We start from the raw sequence: 20,342 nt of genomic DNA on the forward strand, positions 1-20,342 counted from the left end.
ATGCATATATGCAGAAGAGAGAGAGAGCGAGCTTAACCAACAAGTGATTATTTGGAGTTTAATCCCTAAAGTCACTTTTTATTTGAAGCCTTCAGTCATCAATGACATTATTTTGTTCATTTGCTTAATACCCAAACTAAACTGTACATGATATTCATGATTTTATCATTTTTACCATTGTATCCATAAGGATACCTGGCACATAGTAAGTACTTAAAACATATGTGTTAAATGAATAAAGAAGTATATAAGGTAAAAAGGATGACTCAGGTAATATCAACAAATTGATAAAGAAAAATCATCAGTACACATTCGAAAAATACGTTATGACCTCCAAGTGACTGAATAAACTCAGATAACAATCAAAATACTGCCATGAACAAACTTTTCAGCTTTCAATCCTGAAGGCAGGGAGTGGGTGAGATTTAAGAAATTAGATACAAGATGATAGTTACAGAAATGAGATCTCTGTGAAAAAAATCTGTAGATTTAAAAATGCACACTGTATAACAAGAAAAATTGATGTTGAAAAATCAACATTGAGATACATATGGTAGATCAGATTATTATTCAGCAAATCATTCCCTTCCCTGCTACCTATATTAGAGAACCACTTCCTGCTCCACTGATATTTGTCTTGGCCAAGTAACTGCTTTGGCTGAAGCAATATGGGTAGACGTGCAATGGGCCTGTTCAGAACCTAGGCTCTGAGTGATTTGAGAGATTCTGCATGCCCTTTGTAAGCCTGTAATCACTGCCTTTAGAAATTCATGACCCAATACACACTGCCCCATTAGCTGGATCCCAAAATGAGATGCACAGAGCAGATCCTCCCAGCTGACCAGCAATCAGCAATCTGAAGCAGAGTCGCCACAGCCAAAACTCAGACATGTGAACAATGCTTATCATTGTATGTCACTGTCTCATGTGGGTGGTTATAAGCTATTACCATGGCAAGAGCTAATACTAGATATTGCCTTTTTGCTATTAAGTTAAAGGATAAAAAAGTGATTCATGAGAAAATAGGTATAAAAAGCAAATGCCTTGTATGAAAGCAAACAGGATGGTGTCTTCCACATAAATAGCATAAATATACAACAATGGAGCTAAAAATTGCAAATTTTTCAGAAAGACTTTGACCCAAATATTATAATCAGCCAAACTGTTATCAACTATTAAAATAGTAGTGATGAGACAAAGATGAAACAATTCCAAAAAAAAAAAGGTGATAAATTCTTGAAGAAAGACCTTGACCTTGAAGAAAGGCCTTGACCGGATTTCAGTCAACAGTAAAATAAACCCAAATAAAATAACCAGAAATGGAGAAGCTGTGGTAAACAAAACAAATAGACAACTTATAATGATCACATAACTTAGAGCCAAACAGCTATTATTAAAAAAAAAAACAAAACCAAATGTTAAATACACATAACTCTTGAAAAGTAAAAATGAATATAATTGCATGACAGGAGGTGGAAAGGGAGAAGAGAAATTGATAGCTGTAAATAAAATGTGTACTTAAAATCAGCATGCTTTCCCCAATCTCTTTATGTTTACTTTTACCTTTATATTGACTCAAGATACGGTCTATTTTACGGCATGTTCTATGTGCACTAGAAAAAATATATATTTTCTACTGTTGGGTGAGATTCTCTACAAATGTCGATTAGATCCAGGTGGTTTACCGTGTTGTCAGTTCTTCTATACTGTTCATTTTTTCTCTAGTAATTCTGTCAATTACTGCAAGAAGAGTGTTGAAGTTTCAATTAACATGGTGGATTTATCCCTTCTTTCTATTAAGTCCATATTTGCTAAATTGGTACAGTGCCTATGTTAAATAGTATGGAAGTTCCTCAGAAAAGTAAAAATAGAACTACCATATGATCCAGCAATTTCACTCCTGGGTATATATCCAGAAAAAAATGAAAACACTAATTCAAGAAGATACATGCACCCCAATGTTCATAGGAGAACTATTAAAAATAGCCAAGATATAGAGGCAACCCAAATGCCCATTAACAGACGAGTAGGTAAAGAAGATGTGGCATGTATATATAACAGAATATTACTCAGCCATAAAAATGAATGAAATACTGCCACTTGTAGCAATGTGGATGGACTTAGTGAATAGTATGCTTAGTGAATTAAGTCAGAGAAAAACAACTACTGTATGATATCACTTACGTGTGGAATCTAAAAAATAATACGAATCATTGTATATGCAAAAGAGAATCAAACTCACAGATATTGAAAACAAACTAGTGGTTACCAAAGGGAAGAGGGAAGGGGGGAGGGGTAAATTAGAAGTAGGGGACTAAGAGATACGAACTGCTATATATACAATACATAAGCAACAAATATATATTGTATAGCAGAGGGAATTATAGCCATTATCTTGTAGTATTTTTATAATGGAGTATAAAAATATTGAGTCACTATGCTATACACCTGAAATTAATATAATTTTGTAAATTAATTATACTTCAATTTTAAAAAGTCCATATTTTCTTCAGTATTTTGAGGTACTTTTGTCAGGTGCACATATTTTTAGTGAACTGACTTCTTTTTTATGATGTAATATCCCTCCTAGTTTGATAGTTTTCTTTGATCTATAGTCTATTTTCTCATTTGATACAATCTTATTCCTGTCTGAAGAACTTTGTATAGCAATTTGAAAAAGCAAAAACAAGGTTTTCTTGCAAAGGACTCTCTTAATTTTCTTTCATCTGAGAATATATTTATTTCACCTTATTTCTTAAAGGATATTTTCCTTGCATATAGACTTCTGGGTTAACAATTTATTTCAGGTCTTTAATCAGGTTGTGCTACTTCCTTCTCAACTCTGTAGTCTTTGAAGAGAAATATACTGTCATTTGAATTGTTACCTTGTAAGCAGTTTGTCATGTTTCTCCAGCTGCTTTCAGTATTTTTTCTTTGTCTTTAATTTTTAGCAGTTGATTATGATGTATCTCAGTATCAGTTTCTTTGCATATTGTCGGAGGAGGTCATGGAGGGGACATGACCACCTGATCAGAGGCTCCTCACCCCACCCCTGTCTTTGAAATGTACCTTTTGCCCACCGTTTCCACAGTAGGTGTCAGTTTCAAGAATACAGCCTAGAGAGAGTAATATGTTGTTGAGACCATCTGGACTGTGTACGTGACCTGCACCCCTTTAAGGCCTCCATATAAACTTTTAAGGTTTCGGCCAGCAGGTGTGGAGATCTACTCCATCTTGTGGCACCCAAGACAAGCCTCCTTTGTAAGCTCCCTTGCTTATTACCTGCCACCTTCCACTCTGGAGGGGTCTGCCTCTCTCTTTGGTCTCTCCTTTCCCTCCATGTACAGGTGTCACTTTCAGACCACCCAGGAAGCTCCTGAAGTGGCAAACTAACATGTATATACTGTTTGAGGTTCACTGAACTTCTTGAATCTATACATTTATGTATTTTGCCAAATTGAGGATTTTCTAGCCTTTCTTTTTCTCCAGCTTTTTGTATTTGTCTATTGAAATCTTTCTCAACTTCTATGAGGGGTAATCTCTCAAAGGAACTTGATATACTGTTCATTTTTTCAGTCTTTTCTCTTTTGGTCAGATTGGCTATTTTCTATTTGGAATTCAAAAGTAGATAATTTCCATTTGATTTATCAATACTTTTTCCATTATTTATTTCATTGATTGCTTTGCTGAGAATTTTTATTTTTCCATTCATTTCAAGGGTGTATGTCCTTACTTGTTGGAATATTTTTACAAAGTGCTGCTTTAAAGTTTTTCTGAAACAAATGTAATATCTGTTGTCTCAAATTTGATGTCCATTGGTGGTTTTTTCTCACGTGAGTTGATATTTTTCTGATTCTCTTTATGCTAAGAAAATTTAAATTGTGTGCTCATTTTGAATACTATGAGACTGTATCTTAACTTAAATCCTATAGAGCACATTGTTGGCATTTTTGTTGTTCTGACAGAAAATCTAAGTTGGTTAAGACTGTTAAGTTCTGTGGGTCATGGCTTCAATGTAAGCGTTGCTTTCAAATCTTTGAAGGGCTATTCAGAGCTGTCTCATCTGTGGCCTACCTATTGTCTAGTCAGGGATCTTGGCAGTGGTCTGTCTCACGGTTCAGTTTCCAGTGTCTGCTCATCCTGTTCAGATCAGGTTCATACAAACATATCTTAGAGGTGAGCTCGGGAGTTCATAAACAACTATGGGGTTGCTTTCCAAAGTCTGTCTTTCTCTATAATCCCCTCTATACTTTGTGGTACCCTAGGGTTTCTTTTTTACATGCCTTGGCACAAGTCTGGGCCTTTATTTACCTGCAGTTGCCATGAACTTCCCACATCTGTACCTGTGACTCAAGAGACGAGAGGACAGAGAGAGGAAAACAAAAACCAGGAACAATAGAGATTTGCTTTATCCTCTTGGAACCATGGTCCTTCGATCAGAGGAAGTTTCCCTATCTTAGACTTCTAGATACTGCAGCTGCCTATTTTCACTGCTGCTGCTACAGCTACACCATACTCTTGTTTGGGTGTTGAGATATAGGAGGAGAGAGAGAAGTAAACCCTTGAGGATTCCTCCTATTCTCTCTGAATGTTAGGAGACCTTTTTTTTTTTCAAGCCAGAACTAGAAGGCTTATCCTTGAGTGCACTCAGTCAGGGTCCACGCACACTTCCAGGTTTCAAGCTTCACTAAGTCCAAGTCAGTGTATACCAGCAGGGGAAAATGGCAAACTTACTACTGTTTTAGTAATATTTTGAGTTCCGGTTTTATTCCTCAATGTACTTGCTACTACTTACTTCTCAAATAGCTCTTCCACGCATTCTGTTCTGATTTTATAGCTGAATTCAGCGGAAGACACAGTGAAATGTGTTTACTTCATATTACATGGAACCAGAACTTTTCACTTCACTTATAATTTAATGAATCTTTTTTTTTTATCCTGCCAAAAAGTACAGTCATTAGTCCTAAAAGAAAGAGGTCATTGAATTTAGAACTCAGAATAACATATTTTTTAAAACCTTTTAAAACTTGATCTACTGAACCTTTATTCATTTTTTTCGGTCCATTTTTTCCACAGTTGGAATGTGGAAAATTAGTCGTAGTTCAAGCTTTATCAACTAACCAGTCCTACAACTGAGGCAAATCTCTATATACCTTGGAAATTGCTTTCTTCAGCAGTAAAATGAATGAACCAGGGCAAAATATTCTACTATATTACTTCCAACCAAAATCATTTTATTTAAAATTCAATTTAAATAAATCTAAAATCCTCATATTTTCATCTTTATAACCTCTCTATGGCACGTTAAGCTTGGATCCTTTATTTTATTCCTGATAAAAAATAATTCAATTCCATTTTAAAATTATCTTATTCACTTGTGTGTTGGAGGCAAATGCCTCTGGTCCATGAGAGCATTTTGTGCACATCTCTTCCTAACTCCACATTCACTGGTGACATGTTAGTTGCTTGGATTCAGCTGGAATAGGAGTATCTGCCCAATAAAAATTGTCAAATGTTGCAAATTGGATCTCTTTTTTTCTTACCTTCCCCCTTCTCCAAGCTGGTTATTAATCATTTAGCAGATGCTTATTCTCCTCAATAATAGATATTTTTACTTCATAGAAAAATGATTTTATAGACTATTTCATAAATGGCAAAGGTTAACAAAAGGTAGATTAGGACATAGATCTATCATATATTAGATATATCAGTTCTTCTGGCAATACAATTTACTATCACAGAATTTGGCTGTGATTTTTGAAAACTTGCCTAGTATTTTCAGACACCCTGTCAAATTCTGATTGCAAATAAATTGAAATTGTACAAATAAGTTGTAGCTTACTAGCCAAAATCTTGGTTATTTTTTTAAAGACTCTAATGATCACTCTAGGAGTAAGCCTGGCGTATATTGCTTATAGAGCCTGTACATACAGCTTATATGCTATATCCAACTATAAATATAACTGAATTGGGAGAAATTATTGAAGCAGCTGTAGTAAATCTGTTTCCAAATAACATTTAAGTAGAAAAGCCTGCAAACATAGTTTACATGAATCACCTTCAGGGAAAGTAATTTTTCCCTTATAAGAGCTCCTATATATACTTAGATTTACCAAGACATGTCTCCCCTGAATGTGGTGAGAGGTTAATTAGAGGAAGGCAAGAGGGCAGTGCATATTAGTTTTGTATTGAGAAGCAGGAGGTGATGAAAGGCTCTCATCCAAGACACATTTGCCCTGGTGATTTTATCATGGTACTATAACGCAAGTTATGGTCCTCATGTCAGAAATGCAATTTCATCAAAACAAGAATGGACCTTCTATGAGAGGAATGGTTATATAAACAAATCTAAAGATTAGTATATAAAACAGGTTACTACCCATCCTTTGCCATAGGACATGAACCAGGCTATTGAAATAGGCAGACTTACCTAGAATGCCAAATCATAATCAGAAGGTTATTGATATGAATCAAATGAATGTACAATGACATCAGTTCTAAGAGAGCCTGACTTGAGTCTATTTGTTTATCTCTACAATAGGATTTATCTAATCACTGAAGTTATAATTATTATCATCAGCTGAGAGAACCAGTGTTGGCTCCACAATAGGGATGAGCTTAAGTCTGGGAATAATCTATTGGCTAAGGTTGCTACTGTGACTCACCTCATCTGACAACTCCATCTGATATTCAGATTGAAGCGTTCTTTTTCTTTAAAAAGGTAATATTTTATATTTTTCCAGATAACAGTGAAAGCATTTCCACACACACAGCTTCATGTCTAAATTCTTGGGGAGAAATAATAAGCCTACTTATTTAGGAGTTTTTCTGATTTTTTTCTACATTAATGATGTCGAAATAACTTTACAAACAGGACAGTGCTATAAGTGCCTATGACTAGTGTACAGAAAAGGCTGTCATATATTTATTTATATTTCTTTCCCTCACCCCTACCTCCAAAAGCATTTGATGTAGTTAACAGGTAGAAATACAGCAAAATGGAAGATTCAACAAGAAAAAACAATCCTCTTAGGTAAGTGGCAGTTGTGGCTGTATGGACTACTTTTTGCTTCTAAAAATAAAAAGATAATGAAATTAAAAAATTTTAAATACAGACATAAGTTCAAAAGAAAATACTCAAGTGCCAGAAATCAACACTACCAAATAAACACCACTCACTAGTTGAGGGAAACAGAAAGAAAGCTTGTTGTCTGGCTGATATTGAAGTGGAGGGGGAAAAGTTCTTCAGTAGCAGAGGATTAAGTTTTTCTAGATATAAAGATAATGTGATTACCTAATCTCTTAATATGATTGTTGACCACAGAAGGACTTCTGTCTAAAAACCCGTATTTTATTTCTTTTCAGATTACAGGTGGCTAGCTTGGACAGAAATTGTTTTAATTTTTATAAAACTTTACAGAAAAACCTAAGGAATAGCTGATAAATATTTGTAAAAGACATTTTTATGTAACCTAGTCTCATTAATATGCTCTCTGATTTCCAAATAGACAACAGGCAATAATTCAATTGAAGATTTGAAGAATAACTGTTGTGGTCTTTCATAGAAATCATTAGCCAAAGAAAATTGGTGGTACTAGTAATTCAGGGCATGAATTTAATATAAACTCTATGGTGTGTATTTCCCCCAGGCAGAGAGATAAAAACAGAAATCATCTGACATTCACTACTATGTCCTTCCAAAAGTATTTTCCATTTGTGTCATTAGATCCATTCTCCACAACAATTCTCTACAAGAAGCAGACCAGGATGGACTAATCAATGAGAACACTTTCTTCTGTTGTTGTGTTCAAGCAACAGGATCCCTGGCCCTGGATCTGAGGGAGAATGAGAATGATGTTGATTATCCTACCAAATGCTCTACGTGGATCACATCAGGCTAACTGCATCTGTCATAGCTCCTCTCAAGGTATCCTTTTCTCTGTTAGTCTCCTGTTCCTCCCTTAATTACTCAAATCTGACGGTGCTATTTGTTTCCTCTTAAAAACCTTATTGACAGAGTATGTTTATTTTACTGGTCTTCATTGGTGTTATGATTTTCCGTGTTTCTTACTTCATTAATTTGTCTTTACCCTTTCCCCTTTTTATTTTGATTAATTTTATTGTTATTTTCTAGCTGGGTATTTGAAATGCTTACTACACACACACACACACACACACACACACACACACACACACAACACACATATATATGTATATTATCTTTCCATACATCTGGATAATTCTATTATTTTCTCTGCTTGGACTTCTTCCCCTCCTCTCAAGTTAACTCAATTATACTTATTTCATAATTTAATTTAACCTTTTCTTGCTTTGGAAAAGCTTTTCTACCAACTAATTCATAGTCTCTTCTCTTCACTATTAAAATACTTATTATTAGTAGCACTCATCCACCATTTGTCATTTACAGTACAATCTTGTGAAATTTAGTTATTTTTCTAGACTCATTCTTAGAAAAATTCACTTAATATTTGCTTCATGATGTAATATAGCTTTTAGGGGTTTGTTGTTGTTGTTTTGGGTTTTTTTCAGTGCTGTCTTGACAATTTTGAAGCCCTGGCTAAAGGCTGTCCAGTTCCCCTCTGAGCACCTGATTAAGGCCACACCCTAATCACTTCTTTCACTGGTTTCTCTGATATTAAGGATTTATGACATTAGACTGCACCCACCCATTTAATCCAAGATAATCTCCCCATCTCAATGTTCATAACTGTAATATATCTGCAAAGTTCCTTTTGCCATGTAACGTAACACAGTTACAGGTCTGGTGATGAAAGTGTGGACGTCTTTGGGGAGGCATTATTCTACTGTAACCTAAAGCCAGTCAGCACCCTGGAGCTCAGCCCAAGTCTGAAGAAGAGAGTTCCAACAAAATCTATCCTGAAGCCTTGAAGAATAGAAGTGAACCCTATTAGCTACCTGGAGACAAGCCCACTCTTCTTACATGTTCAAGCAAAGCCAACAAACTGAGCTCAGCTGTAGTCAAACCATAGTTGGCCTGCACACCCATAAACATAAAAAATATTTGTTGGTGACACAAAGGCACAGTTACACAGTATTATTACGTTAAAAACAGACAAATACAGAATAGGTACAAGAGGTAATGGTTGGATCAACATGGATGTTGTCGGGATGTCTAAATCCAGTGGTGTTTAAAGTGTCTGTAGCAGATAGATACAATGTAAGGTATTTTGGTTATCATGGCATTAATCCTTAAGATTTTATAGCTAAGCCCTGTGCATTTTCTACATACAATGCCTCTCCTTTTGAGAAACACTTTTAACTTAATACTATGTCCTAGAAGATGATTGAATGCTTGACTATGAGCCATCAAGTTATTTGTGACCTAAGATTCTCATTCTGAAATGGGTATTTTCTGACATACCAAGTCATAAATTTTGGCATTCACAGCAGCTTTCCATAATCAAACACAAATTTAATATATGAGATCAAGCTCAAGGAACTCTATAAGGAACAAGTAAGTTCCATTATGTTCCAAGCCCTACTAAGTAGGTCAGATTCTTATGGTGTCTCCTCCTGATATACAGCTCCCTTTTCAACCCATATACATGACCTCATGAGGAATTTCCTATAATTAGCTGACTGCAGAAAAAGAAGTTGAACTTTGCACCACCTGCTGGTAGAAAATATCAACCTTGCAGTCCCAATCAAGGGGTTCTTAAATGATAGTGGTAAAGGAAATTCTCAGTAAAGAGAAGTTCAAGTAACATGTGCGATTGATCACTTCCTCTGGTTGTAGAGATGACCAGAGTCATCTACAGTGATTCATGATCCATGACTCACATGTTGGCTGGATGGCATGAAGCAGGACAAAACATGATCCATAAATTGATGACAAGATGTGAAGGGAGGAGATAGGTCAAACGACATCTTAGGAGGGGCAAAAAGTATAACCACAACAGAGAAAGCTCTTAATATCCTGGTAGGAAAGATGATCAGTTCTGTGTATGTCTTACAGCCTCTCTGCCCAGAAACCCTATATCTTTCTCAATGGCCTCTTGAATTAATTGACCATGGTGATAGGAATAGAGGTTAGCTGTAGACTTTAATACATAGTACTTCCTCTATCTAAGGTTTGATTTGGCTAGAGCTACTTGCTAGTGGCAGTGATAAGCAGTGAGCTCCCAATATGACAACACTCCCCTGGGACAAACATGTTACCTGGTAATAGGTTGATTATCTTGCATATCTTCATATTGGAAATGGCAGCATCTGTGTTTCCTAAGAATAGATATTTACTCTGAATATAGACCTGCTTCTCCTGCCTTATATAATGCTCTATTCATAATCATGTGCCATCATTTACCATAAAGCCTTGTTATACACACAACAACCTTAAAGCTGTTAAAGAGCTGTGGAATATTTGGAAAACAGTATCTGCAGAGTAAACAGTGTGTGGGCAACGTCCTGTAGGATGTGTTATATGCTCTGCACTAGTGATCAGTGTAATAGCACTCCTTCTCTTATAGCCAGATACATAGGTCCAAGGACCAAGGTGTGGACATGAGAGTAGTTGTTCATAATATGGTTCTTAATTTCCTATTAGAAAAACTTTCATTTTGTATCTTCACAGCATTTGGCTCTGATGATCTGGAGATCATGTTTCCTAAGGGAAGGATGTTTTCACCAAGGGACTCAAGATTGATTCCGTTAAGCCAGAAGTTGAGCATTTTGTGCTCCTTCTGCTACTGAAGCACTAGGTAAAAAGAAGAGGTTTGCTGCATTAGTGGGGCTGATTTGTCTTGATCAGCTTTCTACTACTCAATGGTAGCAGAGAGAAGTAGGCCTGGAATTCAGGAGATTCTCTTACTACATCTGTGTTTTCTGGTAAAAAGTAATAGAAAAATAGAACTACTTCACACACGGTCATTACTTAGGACACAGGTTCTTCTGGGAATAAATCTGAGAACTCACCAGACAAAAAACTATGATTAGCTGTCATGCTGGCTGAGGATGAAGGGAATGTGGAAGGGGTAGTGATAAGGGAAGTTACAAATACCAACTATGACAATGTGACCTTATACAAAAACCAAGGATTGTAGTGAGTATTCATATTTTCTTTTTTGCTTTTATATACATATATATATATATTTGTAGATATTAAAAATCAGTTTTTCATCTTTCTCTCTATGGTTCTCTTATTATTTAATGTAAATGGGGTCACTAGAGATTGAATTTATATTTTAGATCTTTAAGTTTCAAGATACCTAAGAGGGAAAGTGACTGAGCTAGAAAAGATATGAACACTATCGAGATGAATAGAATGGCACATGGGATTTTGTATCTCCCCTTCTGGGGAGAAGACAATTTATTCCCTTGACTTTACAAGGATAGTTCTGACAAGATAAGCAAAGCATGATGCTATTACCTTTGGTCAGAACTTTAATATGTATAAAAGGAGTGTGCATAGATGCTAAGTCCACAAACATTATACATGCACCATACAGGATTGTCTGAGGTCAATTAGGCATCACTTCCAACTGTGAAGTGGGAACTACATTTCCCAGAATCACCTTCACTGTATGGTCATTGGATAAGATTTTCCTAGGAGAGGAGTTCAGGACTTCTGGAAGGCTGGAGTGAAGGGGAAGCCATTATTTCCTGTGTAGAAATGAAGTTCACAGTAGCACCCTGGCAAACTCTTGAGGACTACCCTCTTCACTGTAACAGACTGGACAATTTGTTGGGAGCTCCTCAAAAGTCCTCAAAGAATGTAGCAGTTTACAGGGAGACACTTGAGGATCTCTGGTTCAGTTTTTCAGGAGAAAAAAAACTTCAGTGTCAGTACCTATGACCTTCAGTGGCTGCTCCCCAAACAAGTGGTATAAACTTTCCCTGAATTTCGCCTCCCAAGCAATTTCAAACTCATGTAAAGATCTAATTCAATATTCCATGCAAGGACTTCCCTGGCGGTCCAGTGGTTAAGACTTTGCCTTCCAATGCAGGGGGTGCAGGTTCAATCCCTGGTCGTGGAGCTAAGATCCCACATGCCTTGTGGCCAAAAAACCGAAACATAAAACAGAAGCAATATTGTAACAAATTCAATAAAAACTTTAAAAATGGTCCACATCAAAAAAATCTTTAAAAAAAAACATATTCAGTGCAGAGTAGCTTCTGTTTTCGTGACTGAATCCAGACTGATATTGGATTGTAGTTCCTGGAGGACTGCAAATGGAATATGTGTTTTCTGTATCCATTTAGTGTTTGGTGCTGAATAATTGTTCAATAAATTGTTTATCCAGGTCAGATCTTATCTTCACCTCATATAGTGAAAAAGCTAACAACACCAAAAACGTGGTAGGGAATTTTAGGAGGAGATAAGACTTTTGCTTCCCATGTCATTATGTTTCTGTATTGAACAATAATGAACAGTAATCCTCTCGAGTATTCAAAGGTCTTGAATTATTTACCTAATCCTTTGTGTCATTGAATATTTCTCTATTTTTACCTAACAGATTTTCCATTGATAGCTTAGTCTACTGGGGTTTCTGTATGTCAGCTGCCTCAATGACGGAAGGAAGTAGACAACAAACAAACAAAACAAAAAACAAACAAAACACTACTGAGAAAGACTACAACCAAAAACTTTTCACCTGTTCAATTAAATAGAGTAGGATAAGGTTGTAGGTAACCCTAACTACTACTTTTGTAGTACTCCAGTTCTGAAATTTAACTTGAAATATAATTTCATAAAAATATGTCCTATATTAAAAATCCATTCTTTAAATGTCATTAATAACTTTTAAATACCTTTATAAGTCAATCTTTGCTCTTCTCTTTCCTGAAATTCACATTATTGAACAGATTTAAAATTATGTCTTCATGGAAATATTTGTTCAACCTCTACTACAAATTTCAGAGATTGATAGTCACATGCATGCATGGAAATCCTTTGAGGGCATGGCTCCTAAATCTTGTATGCTTACTGGTTTTTATTTTATTTTTTCTCCTCCAAAGATGGCTGTGAGTAAGTGGAAACATTAAAGCCAGGAAAATTGAGGTTCTGTGTTGAGGATAGATAATCAAACACAATCGGAGCTGTGAACAGACTCTGAGTTTTATAATTTAATATCAGCAACACCAACTGGAAAGCAGTCCATAGGAAATTATAAAATTTCACTGACACCATTTTGAGAACAATGCATTCAATTCACTTAATTCTTTCTACTACTGACCACTTACTTCCAAGAACTGGCAAGATATGCTTTCTACTGACAGTAATCCTTGCTATTGATTTCAAAAGTCGGCTTCAGCTAAAGTAAATTGACATTCATATTACTAGCTTAGCAGGGATGAAAGTTTAAGTTTATTGCTCTGCCCTGAGGGGCAGCAGCGGCACATAACATAAAAGGCTTTGATCTGGTTTCTAAGGTAAAAGGAAAGAAAATGTATATAAAAGTAGCAGTTCTGTTTTTCATACACCAATTTAGCTGTGCAATGGACTACATGGTTTTTACTGCAGTGACTGCGGAGAAAGGCACATTTTAGTGAATGAATTTATAAACAGATATCATCTGGTTGGATTCAGCTGTTAGTAAGTGTAATGCAAAAACAGAAGTATCAAATTAAGCATGATTCAACTCGGGAAACAAACTTTTTTAAATTCTAACTATTTTCTTTAAAACCTAGACAAGAATAAAAGTTCCCTGAATTCACAACACATTAAAACTATCTGTGCCTGAACAGTGATAATAAAAGCAGAAACTAGCATGATTCAGTATTATTGTCTCAATAATAATGCTATTCGTGTTATTAAATTTGGATTGCCCACTTCTACTTTTATGCCACACTGATATTATCATGTTAGAAAATAAATTCAATTTCCCATTTTATATTGCTGCAAAGCTATTTTAAGATATTTTACAGAATCTATGATCCTGCTCTTTTGATAGATTCTATTATTTCTTTTTTCATTAATATTGATTAAATGTATATTTTCCTCCCTGCTTTTGCACATTTCAGTCTATGTACTTTCAATTATTTAATCACTGAGTTATAACTTTAATCATAAACAGATTTCCATTCAAACTCTCTTCTCTTTATATTTGGTTCAATGTTTAGACCTCATTCTATTAAGATTCTAATATCCATTTCGATATTTAAAACATTTTTAATTTACAGACTATTATGAAAAGAACTCCTTTTGTGTCCATCGGGTTGTAATAATACCTTAGTACATATTACTTAAATTAATAACTCAGGAAGTAATTGCTGATATTTACACTCTAATGAAAAACCTGAGCATGTCATATTTTTGCAAATGTTTGTTTTCTTAGCTATTCATAAATCTTTTTGAAAAACTGGTTTTGAGACTTCATAAATATTATGAAATTCCATTTTCTCTACAATTTCTATTTAGTTATCTTTAAATGGAGGCAATCGCACAACAATTTGAGATGTATGGAATATGTTTTAATTGGTATTACAAACCTATTGTGCTAAGTATAGGAAAACAGTCTTTGTAATATATCCTAAAAATTTTGCTTCATCACAAAAATATATTTTTAAAATATCACTGGATTTGAAGAGCATGAGAATGGTGAATATTTATTTTGTCTTTTAAATTCTATACAAGTAGGCTGGCACAAAGCAGGTAACACTGGATTTTGCTAAAGGTAAGACAATATAATTAGAACACAAGCACATACAAAATGATTCTATTTTGTATGATACAAGGAAATAATGGTATATGTTTTAAAGGAGATTAAAAGACAAATCATAAGGTTGTTAATAAACTGGCAACATTATTAATTTTCACCAAAAAAATTCACAGGAAGTTTTATAAATATTTATACTACTAAAGTTTTTTAGGTCTAAGATTATAAAGAGAAAAAAAAGGCCCCCACTCTCCAGATAGTCAGCAGTGATGATTTTGAAAATATAAATAAAAATATATGTATAAAATTCAAATGTATAAAATGAAAAGGAAAATTCCATACTCCCTTCTACATTTCTCTATCCTTCCTGTCAAATGTACCTCCCACTAACATTTTTTTGCATTTCATAAAAGTAAACATACAGCTAGATAAATAAATGCATGTCAGTCATATCTTTTGATATGAACACATAGTTTTTTAATACAATTTATCCTTTCAATATATAGTACTATAAACATTCCATCTATTGCTTTTTTTCATAAGATATTTTGGATGTATTTCCATATCAGCACAAAAGATCTACCTTGTTCATTGTATATATCTGTATTCTATATACATGCACTGTATTCTATATACGTATAAGTTCTGCTAATTAAATGTCACATTATTATACTTATTTTGATATTATATGCAATCTTGCAAACCATATTTTGGTGTATGTAAGCATATGTTTAAAGTATAACCCTACACGTGGAATCTATTGTTCATTAAGTAAGTGCAATTTTAATTCGTATAGATATCATCAATTTTGTTCCAAAGGGGTTAGCAGTTGCCATGAATTTATTCCCTGAGTCTTTGTTTTCTCTCTCTCATTTCTCTCTCAATTATCAGGTGTCAACAGTGGAAAAAAATGCTATCTTGTTTGTATTTTTATTTTTTTAATTACAAATGAGGTTTTATGTCTGTGTGTTTATTAGTATCTCTAATTGCTCTGTTATTTTGCTCTAAATTGCTGATTTATATCCTTTCATAATTGGTCTATTTTTAAATCTTCAATGAGCCTTTTATACATTAATAAAGTTAATTGTAAAAAAATGTGTTTTTTTCTATTTTTTCTTTTTATTTCTTATTTTTTTTGCTTGCTGTCATTATTTTAGGGAAAAAAAATAAATGTTTTTACTCCCCTGCCCCGTTTGTGACTCTTGATGAAAAGGATTGAATCTTTTTTTTTTTCTTAAATCACTAATATTTACTGTGAACAAAATCCCTACTCTGAGTCTATATCTGAATTTTTTCTTCTGTTTTATTATATTTCTTGCCTCTTTCTTCTCTGGATTTTGTTATCTTCTAGTGAATCTAGTATAACCCAATTCAGGCTTCTTGTTTTTATTTAAAGGACTATATGGATAATTGCTTTCTAATGTACTCTGAAGAAAGGAAACCTTTTTCATGTTGGCTGTCATTTCCATTTTAATACTGTCAGAGTAGATACCATTGTAGTTTAAAAATATTAACTTTTTTTTTCACTTTCAATGAGAATTTTGGCTTCATTTCTTTGTGTTTTTTAACTATCTATTTTTTTCCATTTATAGGAATCAGATTTACCCTTAGGTTCTTCAGTGGTGAAGAATGCTGAATTATAGTCATTTATCCCCTCCTATTCACCATCTTCCCATAACCTTTGGTAAACCTCTCAGATGTGCTGTAGTAGAGGTGCTTAGTTTACCCATCACTACCCCAAATATTTTTTATCAAAATTAAAAGGTTATTTGGTATGTAAAAAGTGAGTTCAGAACTCCATTGTGTCAAATTCAACACTGCATTTTACATATCTTTTCTTTTTGGAGTCCTGGACATCCCTAGTGACCTTTAAGATTCCTGCAGTGGTGATGCTAATACAGTCTCTCCAATCACATCCACCAAATTGGAGCCTGCCTGTATTAGGAAGTGGAAAATCTTCAATTTCTTCCACTTTTCAATTTTAATTTCTTCAGTCTCAGCTTAGATTTTTAGATAAAGTAATGCAGGTGAAGAAATAACTGAATTGTCATCCTTTTTGGAAGGCCCCAAGCTGAAGTAATTATAGCCACCTTTACATTCTACACAAGCATGAATTCCACCAGAGTGTGTGTATTGCTGCAGGAGAGACTCTTAACTCAAGAAACTGGCTTACACCCTTGTGGTGGTGGGAGGTATAATTCCTCAAAATGGCTTTATTTGTATAACTTATTCTAGTCTTCTTGTTTTCTCTGTAAGACCAATTTTAACAGTGCATCACGTTCAAAGGAACATAAATTCAAGTCTAAAAGGCTTGAAAGTGGTGTGATCTTTATGCAGCTTACTTGAAACGGAAGTCTGGAAACAGTGGAATTTCATCCTGATGCACAGCACCAATGTTCTACAGTCCTTCTTTGAATAGCTTTTCCCTCAAAGTTCCTACCATCCCAAGGGCTACTTCCTCTAACATGCTGTCCACCCCAAACTTCATTCTGTCTTTAATTAATTCTGCCCTTTCACTGTGCAGATATCCTCTTTTCTTTGATAAATAGATTTAGTCTTCTTTTGATGTAAAACAAATTTGCTTTTACCTGATTATTCCATGTTAACATCTCTATATCAAATGACAACAGAACAGAACCACGTAGAAAGAAGAAAGGTGGAATGATCTGAATGAGTATACATCACCTAATATTTTTTCCGTTATACTTATGAAAACACATGTGATTAGCTAAAATTAGAACTGTTTATCCCCCTGAAAGTAGCTAGATACAGAGATAAACATTTCCTGTTCAGGTAACTGACTGAGACTTCCCCTCCTTATACAGGGAACTATACTCAATCTCTTGTAATAACCTATAATGGGAAAGAATCTAAAAAAGAATACATATATGTATGTATATATACATATATATGGATCACTTTGCTGTACACCTGAAACTAACACAATACTGTAAATCAACTATATTTCAATAAAAATTTAAAAAATGAATAAATAACCCTGAGTGTAAAATACCCTGTTGACAACTTGTTTACCCCTCCCTGTAAAAATGGTCAAGGCAAAATCTCTGCTGAGATGCTGATCTTCAGATATGGTCTGTTCTCCCTATTGCAATAGCCTAAATAAAATCATCTTCTTAATTGTCTGGTGAGTTTTGTCTTTGACAGTACCATACATCTACATCAATAATTCTAAACAGATAGATAAAAGAATTGGTAACAGCATTTAAATTGAGGCAAGTGACTTAAAAAATGGAAACAATATGCAGGAAACAGATGAATACAAAACACATTTTTCATTGTCTATCATAACTTGACAGATAGATAATACAAGATTCTACATTAAAACCTTATAGCATAAGAGTTTGAACTATTTAGAACATCAGTGTCAACAAATGGTGCATAGAAGATTCATTTCTAGAGAGAATTTTTTTTTGCATACAGAAATAAAGTAAAACACTTACCTTTTCTTGACTGCTATATAATCTTCAATTTTCTTCTCTAAACAAGTCTATTCTGCACAATCTGCTCTATTTTATTATTACTATTTTTAAGTATATCTAGTAAATAGAAGAGATATAGAATTTGCCAAACTCTCAGTATGATGTGGAATCCAAGAAAGTACAGAAAGGGCAATACTAAATTTAGAGAGACATAATTGGACTGAAAAACTTCTAGTATTAAATCATTTACAATCTGAAATACATATATATATATACACACACACATATATATATTCTGTTTGCCTCATTGTTCACTTTGTCTTTTTTTTTTTTTTTTTTTGCAACTTCTGAGCTTTCCTTCAGATAATTGGATCCACATATACTGCCCATGGTTTCTCTTTCGTTTTAAAAGAGTTCCTTGTCCTAGTGAAATCCACAGCACCCAGCAAGGCACTGGCTCCGTTTTTAGTATTGCCAGACTTCTCTAATTATTTTCTCTTAGCCACAGTTTTACCTGATAAAATGGGGGGACAGATCATGATTCCCAGTTGTCTTTTTTTGTAGTATGTGTAATAGAGAAAATAACCCTTAAATTCTTAAGTATTTTTCAAAATTATCAAGGTCATAATAAAACAAAGCAAAACTTAGACACAGTCACAGATTGGAAGAGACAAAGGAGACATGATTAAACACAATGTGGAATCCAGCATGTAGCAGACAAAGAGCACTACCGGAAAAAATCTGAGGAAATCTGAATCAAGTCTGGAGTTTAGTTGATAGTAATACACAAATGTGGTTCTTTGTTTTGACAAATAGACCATCATTATGTAAAATTTTAACATTGGCGAAATCTGGATGAGGGCATATGGAGATTCTCTGTTATCTCTGCAACTTTTCTGTAAATCTAAAATTACCACAAAATACAAATTTAAAACCAAAAGACACCAACATATAAAGGTACCTGCTGTGTTCTTCTTCTCCAAGCCAGGTCTCGAACAAGGTACCTTCTTCTGAGAGACTGCCTGAAGGTCCTGGCCCCATTCGTTGAGCTGATTCTGATTTGGATTCAGTGATGTCACTTGGTGCTCCCCAACCTGGAGATCAAAGGAATGATATGTATCTATCTTCTCTGATTATCATTTTGGTTGAGAGTCAGCCTTTTTGCCCATCTTCCCCATTCTGGGTAGTTTTCTGTCACTCACTCTCAGAAGCTGTGACACATAAAATTCTTTAGGGAAAAAAGTGTTGTAGCCCCTCTTTCCATATGATTCAAACTCCATTTTATGGCATCATTTGGGACTCAAACCATCCTATCATTTATTTCCATTCCTAAATTATAACAACTCCACTAATTTACACATGTAATTCCTTCTGCCAAAAGTAAATAAAAATCAAGATATGAAAGCTAATTTCTGCCTGTCTCTCAAGCTCACCGATTAGTCAAATATGACCAGCAAGTCTAATTCCCCTTAGGTAGACACAGAATTCTTCTCATTATCATTACAAAGCAATGGTGAGCACAGTCCTTTGATTCAAGAAAAACATCGATTAAAGATCAAAATAAAAACAACTGACTATTTAAGAATGATGAAGATTGAAGATTAAGAATAGGTTATCTGATGGAGTTGTATTCATTACTTTCCTTAAATAATGAGAAATCTGCATTTACAACCCATCTCTGAAACAAATGTAACTCATGCTATAAAGCCTTGCTAATAAATAGTTGGGCTCTAATAAAGACACTTCCCTATAAATACATGTGAATCTGAAGAATATATAAAATTTTTCACTATGTGGAACAATAGTTTCATTACCACCATTTTCTGCTTCCATCCAATATTAATCACCTCTCATGGGGTTAATGATTAACCCCTCAGGCTCAGGATGATAGGCTATTTCCTCCTAGGACTTCAAGCCATCTAAAAAGTTTGTTTCCCACATATTCACCCAATGCTGTATGGGAATCAGATGTGGTTGAGAGCCCTTTAAAACAGCTAAAAGTCCGTTCATAGAGTTCTCTGATTCATAGGCCAAAAAGTTAATATGTTATTTATGTCTATTTAGCTGCCTTATTGTTAGAAGTTAAAGTGTTTGAAGAGGAAGGGAACATTTTTTTTTAAAACATCTTTATTGGAGTGTAATGTTAGTTTCTGCTGTATAACAAAGTAAATCAACTATATGTATACATATATCCCCATATCCCCTCCCTCTTGCATCTCCCTCACACCCTCCCTAACCCATGCCTCTAGGTGGTCACAAAGCACCA

The 20,342-nt window shown here is 34.5% G+C and overlaps 1 protein-coding gene across 1 annotated transcript in view; it reads right to left on the minus strand.

Annotated features, from left to right (window-relative positions):
- Positions 1-20,342, minus strand: part of LOC309622497 (uncharacterized protein) — a 196,541-nt gene that overhangs the window by 41,372 nt on the left and 134,827 nt on the right. The window contains exon 2 of the mRNA XM_082378577.1: positions 19,038-19,170. Within this exon, the coding sequence (XP_082234703.1) occupies positions 19,038-19,170 (133 nt within the window). The remainder of the gene's footprint in view (positions 1-19,037; positions 19,171-20,342) is intronic.

The sequence above is a fragment of the Balaenoptera borealis genome, assembly GCF_965194805.1.
Source record: "Balaenoptera borealis genome assembly, chromosome: 2".
In the NCBI taxonomy this organism is placed as follows: Eukaryota; Metazoa; Chordata; class Mammalia; order Artiodactyla; family Balaenopteridae; genus Balaenoptera; species Balaenoptera borealis.